Consider the following 5,968-nt stretch of genomic DNA (forward strand, 5'->3'; position numbering starts at 1 on the left):
TGAAACATTACTTATTTATAAACTTGTGCTTAAAATAAATTTTTGAAATTTTATTTAATAAATATTCATTAGCTTTTAACTCAAGCACTCTAAAATCAAAGTAGCATAGTAACAGGAAACGTTTAATGATATCTAGCAAAACGAGATACATATGTAGTTCGTCGCTTGGTAAACACAATAAAAATCAGAAATACAAAATTAAAACTAGTTACTAAAACTTACGGGTAAAAAATGCGAGAATATACATACTACATTCCCCTGTTACCACATACTTCGCGTGCGCAACTCGTTTTCGTGGCTATGAATACATACAATAATTAATTGTTATAATATAATAGGCAACTAATTAAAAATAATTGTATGTTTTACAGAAATCCGATCGTCAACGCACAGATAATACATTTTTTTTACTCTCCAATATTAAATAAACTTAACGTTTTAAAAACGTAAAAAGGCGTACACACACACATACTAAGATGGCGATCGAAAAAGCGACACTCGCTGAGAAGAATAATATAACAGTTTATAATGCGACCACAAAGCCAAATAAACCCAAACGTCGTGATAAAAGTGACCTCGGTCCGAACTTTGTGGCACCCGATGGCGGCTGGGGTTGGGTGGTTTGCGTAGCAGCTGGACTCAGTAATGTAAGTAAAAATTATAGTTAAATATGTACATACATATTTATTTGTAGGCTTCTCTCAAAGAAATTTTACTTATTTTTATTGCATACCCCACGCAGCTCTCCATTTTCCCTCCACTGCAGCAATACGGCCTGATCTATCGGCAACGTATGGTGGATCTAGGGTTCACAGCAAAGGAGACTACCACTATTGTAAATATTATAATGAGTCTATCATCATTAGTTGGTAAGCATTAAAATTCCTAAATACATTTCAGAAGCTATTATTATTTTCTTATGTATTTAGGTATTATGAATGGTGCCATGTTTCGTCGCTTCTCATTTCGCCAAGTGGCCATTGCTGGCAATATTTTTATCTTCACTGGCATTTTACTGACAGCTTGGTGTACCACATTTTGGCAGTATGTGCTAAGTTTTTCAGTTATTTACGGTAAATATTTCCAGTCTTACTATATCTCATTTTCATTCTGATTCTCTTCCTATTCATAAACCTACCACTTTTTTCGTTCAGGTACCGGCATGGGCCTCAGCATGGCTGCTGTGTCGTTGGCAGTGAATACATACTTTAAAACTCGCCGACGACGTGCAACTGGCTTTTCTTGGACCATAACCGGTTTGGGACCGATTATTTTCCCCCACATTACTACGATCTTGCTCATCTACTACGGCGCACAGGGTACGATACTAATTTATGCCGCCATTGCGTTAAATGCGCTCTTGTGTGCGATGACTCTGCAGCCCGTGCTATGGCATACAACAAAACCCAAGGAATCAGCAGCAGCGCAACAAACGGCGAATGCCGATAACCAGTTGGTCCCACTTGCTCCTACAAATGAGAATGAGGAATATGAGTGCAAATACTGTCAATACAAGAAGCATCACAAGCGCAGTATATTCTCTTCGCAATATCTCTTTAACGAAGACGACTTGGAAACTCCGGGCTATGAAATAACCGAACCCGGCACACCGATGATGGCTCGCGCCAACGACGGTTGGTTCGGTTCGAAGGTGTCACTTGCTGCAGAAATGAACCCAATACGCTTGCGTCACAAGGTGATGCGACAGGCCTCAATGAAGGCACACATTTCTGAAATGGAACATGAGGAGGATGAACACAATGCGCCCGAATCACGCTTATATAAGCCGAACTACTTCAATCGTGAACGTGAAGATTACGATCGTTACACCAGCAAGGGTAGCATCTATTCAAAGTCCGGTGTTGAGGAATTGCATTGCACTTGCGCAGAGGAGAAAGCGTTGCTGCAAAAGATCTCCGACGAGGAGCTGAAACGCGAACAGGAAAAATTGAAAATCGACGAAGCGGCAGAAGAGTTGGCCAAAAGCAAAATGAGTTTCAAACAAAAAGTAGTCAAATTCTTCGATTTAGATCTGCTGAGAGATTTTACCTTCGTCAACTTAGTTATGGGCATGACGATTATGATGTTTGCAGAAATGAATTTCTCCGTTTTGACGCCCTTCATTCTCAACGAATATGGCTATACTAACGAACAAATCTCAACAGCCATGTCAGTGCTGGGCGGCATGGACATTTGTGTGCGCTTTTTGGCGCCATTCGCATTGGAAAAGGTTAAGCTTGATAATCGGGTACTGTTCGCTTTTGGGATTATTGCCATTGCCATTGGGCGCATGTTTGTCACGATGACAAACTCTTATTACATGGTGTTGATACTTTTCGTGCTGATCGGTTTCGGTAAAGGCTTTCGTACCATATTTTCGCCGCTAATTATACCATCGTATGTGCCATTAAAACGCTTGCCAGCTGCTTCTGGTTTACAGCTAGTTTTTAACTCATTATTCTCACTGGCGTTGGGACNATATTACATGGTGTTGATACTTTTCGTGCTGATCGGTTTCGGTAAAGGCTTCCGTACCATATTTTCGCCGCTAATTATACCATCGTATGTGCCATTAAAACGCTTGCCAGCTGCTTCTGGTTTACAGCTAGTTTTTAACTCATTATTCTCACTGGCGTTGGGACCTATTCTAGGTGAGTGTGGAGAATTTGAATTTATGATTTCGTGATTTTAATACCCTTTTTTACAGGCACGATAACTGACGCCACTAGTTACACGATTACCATTCACTTCCTCAATTTACTAACTACTTTGGCACTTTTGCTATGGATCATTGAGTCCATGGTGCGCCGCATATTGGGAAAGAAGGCCAAAAAGACGGTGGACGGCTGAGGAGCAAAACTAGAATTCGTATAGTGTTAGACCAGGTTGTGCTAAGGATTATTGATTCATCGCCCAGTAAATTGTAGTGCCTTAAAATTGGAGTTGAGTGTGTAATTGTTGTATGATTTGTCTATCTATGTATGTACTACCCTGTAAAAAATTTTGACTAGTTCAGCAAGTGTATGAGTTTGGTTTTGAAGAAACACGCGTCTATATCACTTTTTATCGAGAAATTTTATAGAGACTAATTATCTTTTTTAATAATAAAAAGCTTATTGGATGATCGTTTGGTTTGAAAATGCATTGCTCAAGCACAATCATATCATTGATTGTCAATGGTGTATGTAATGTATTAAATCGGGACTAATCAATGCCCATTAGACTTTAGAGAGTAGTCGCAACATTTTTCAGGGTAGTACACGGTTTTTTTTTTTGTATGTACTTGCATGTATGTATGGCTGTTTATGCACAATTTTATACATCGGTTAGATACTTTTATTAAATTCAAAATTTTTATAGCATTTTTAGGTACTTAAATATTTTTCCACTACTCTTACTTCCGTTTTCACTAAAGTAATTTAAATGAAAATTGATTTTTTTTCTGTCAGTTTCCATCTTAAACTCAAATAAAAATATCATTTTCCACTTATGTAAATTGCTTTCGTGAAATTGGCTTTTAGAAATTAAGACTTTTATATTTTTAATGGTTTACCTTCTAATACTTAAGCACTTTGGACTTCATTATAATATTATTATTAAGTAAAGTTTTAGTCAAAGTAAAGCTGTTCTGGAATATGCAAGAATCTTACATACTCGGCATTTTTCGCTATGCATATGCATACGTCTGTACCTATGTATCTTTTGAATACCACCATTTCAGAAATTTCTATCGTGTAAACTTGCTTAATGTCGACAGCTAGTTTTTTCTTAAGTACTTACGATCCTCGTCATTTGAATAGTGCATCCTTTTAACCCTTATTACTCGCAGTTCTCCTTTTATTTATTTAATATTCATTAATTTTTTATAAAACCATAGCATGTAAATCCGATTTTCAAATTGTACACAAATTAAAAAAAAAAAAANGTTTTAATACCCTTTTTTTTACAGGCACGATAACTGACGCCACTAGTTACACGATTACCATTCACTTCCTCAATTTACTGACTACTTTGGCACTTTTGCTATGGAGCATTGAGTCCATGGTGCGCCGCATATTGGGAAAGAAGGCCAAAAAGACGGTGGACGGCTGAGGAGCAAAACTAGAATTCGTATAGTGTTAGACAAGGTTGTGCTAAGGATTATTGATTCATCGCCCAGTAAATTGTAGTGCCTTAAAATTGGAGTTGAGTTTGTACTTGTTGTATGATTTGTCTATCTATGTATGTACTACCCTGTAAAAAATTGTGACTAGTCCAGCAAGTGTATGGGTTTAGTTTTGAAGAAACACGCGTCTATATCACTTTTTATCGAGAAATTTTATAGAGACTAATTATCTTTTTTAATAATAAAATGCATAATGGATGATCGTTTGGTTTGAAAATGCATTGCTTAAGCACAGTCATATCCTTGCATTGTCAATGGTGTATGTAATGTATTAGATCGGGACTAATCAATGCCCATTAGTACGCCATGGCGATTAACCCATTTCTGCTGTCTTTAGAGAGTAGTCGCAACATTTTTCAGGGTAGTACACGGTTTTTTTTTTGTATGTACTTGCATGTATGTATGCCTGTTTACGCACAATTTTATACATCGGTTAGATACTTTTATTAAATTTTATTATTCGAAATTTTGATAGCATTTTTAGGTACTTAAATATTTTTCCACTACTCTTACTTCCGTTTTCACGAAAGCAATTTGAATGAAAAATAATTTTTTCTGTCAGTTTCCATCCTAAACACAAATAATAATATCATTTTCCACTTATGTAAACGGCTTTCGTGAAACTGGCTTTTATAAATTAAGACTTTTATATTTTTAATGGTTAACCGTATAATACTTAAGCACTTTGGACTTCATTATAATATTATTATTAAGTAAAGTTTTTAGTCAAAGTAAAGCTGTTCTGGAATATGCGAAAATCGTACATACTCGGCACTTTTCGCTATGCATATGCATATGTCTGTACTTATGTATCTTTTGAATATGTACCACCATTTCAGAAATTTCTATCGTGTAAACTTGTTTAATGTCGACAGCTAGTTTTTTCTTAAGTACTTACGCTCCTCGTCATTTGAATAGTGCATCCTTTTAGCCCTTATTACTCACAGTTCTCCTTTTATTTATTTAATATTCATTAATTTTTTATAAAACCATAGCATGTAAATCCGATTTTCAAGTTTTACAGAAATTAAAAAGAAAAACAAACTTTGTTGAGGTTTGTTTTTTGATCTGTCCTAATGACCAACAGTCAATGAAGTAATAATATTTTTACTCAAATTTCCGGTATGCAGTTTTGTAGCCCTTGCTGTTTTTGTAAAATAAACTGCAAGTTTCGAGAGGCTACAAAATACCGTTTATTTTCGACAGTTTTCTTTGTTGACAATGTCATGCATTTTCTTCCATACAAAATATGCACGACAAAATTTTTATATGGAAGAAAATTCGCAGCTCAAACTACAATAAAAGAAAATTTCAAAAATCAATGCTATTTTACAGCCTCTTCAAACTTGTACTATAATTGAATGGGCTATAAGACTGCACATTCCAAATTTTTCCAAAAATATTGTCAACTTATTCACTGCAGGTCATTAGGATAAAATTTTAGGATCGGATTTACACGTTTTTATAAAAAAAATTATAAATATTAAACAAACAAAAGGAAAACTGTACTTATAGAGGATAAAAAGGGTGCGCTATTCAAATGACTAGGAGTGTATGTATACTTTGATCTTTTATGCAAATATTTAATAATACAACTTATGTATTTTTGGTGTCAATAGTATTAAACTTGGAACGTATTATAAGCTCTTCTTTTTAGATACTAATCACTTATTAAATGTTATACTTTTATTATAAATATTTACATACGCGAAGACGAANACAGTGAATGAGGTAATAATATTTTTAGTAAAATTTCCGGTATGTAGTTTTGTAGCCCATGCTATTTATGTAAAATAAACTGCA

The 5,968-nt window shown here is 35.2% G+C and overlaps 1 protein-coding gene across 2 annotated transcripts; it reads left to right on the plus strand.

The window, feature by feature from the left end:
- The first annotated feature begins 293 nt into the window (after positions 1-293).
- out (outsiders) lies at positions 294-5,592 on the plus strand. Of its 2 annotated transcripts, none has more exons than XM_017628600.1 (6): positions 294-647; positions 743-869; positions 930-1,073; positions 1,155-2,360; positions 2,526-2,651; positions 3,950-5,592. In XM_017628600.1, exons 1-6 carry the CDS (start codon positions 477-479, stop codon positions 4,090-4,092), a joined length of 1,917 nt encoding a protein of 638 aa, XP_017484089.1. In that variant the 5' UTR covers positions 294-476; the 3' UTR covers positions 4,093-5,592. The 2 variants fall into 2 exon arrangements, with proteins under 2 accessions (XP_017484089.1, XP_017484088.1); XM_017628599.1 differs by lacking the exon at positions 3,950-5,592 and adding an exon at positions 2,708-3,900 and having other exon boundaries at positions 299-647.
- The last annotated feature ends 376 nt before the right edge of the window (positions 5,593-5,968 follow it).

The sequence above is a fragment of the Rhagoletis zephyria genome, unplaced genomic scaffold (genome assembly GCF_001687245.7).
Source record: "Rhagoletis zephyria isolate East Lansing unplaced genomic scaffold, Rhagoletis_zephyria_1.1 Rzeph_scaffold_06060, whole genome shotgun sequence".
Classification (NCBI taxonomy): Eukaryota; Metazoa; Arthropoda; class Insecta; order Diptera; family Tephritidae; genus Rhagoletis; species Rhagoletis zephyria.

Excerpts from the sequence above, each read along its gene's own strand:
- out (XM_017628600.1), top strand. The coding sequence starts at position 477 with ATGGCGATCGAAAAAGCGACACTCGCTGAGAAGAATAATATAACAGTT. Across the intron at positions 648-742 it reads TAGCAGCTGGACTCAGTAAT|CTCTCCATTTTCCCTCCACT; the intron begins GTAAGTAAAAAT and ends TACCCCACGCAG. Across the intron at positions 870-929 it reads GAGTCTATCATCATTAGTTG|GTATTATGAATGGTGCCATG; the intron begins GTAAGCATTAAA and ends TTATGTATTTAG.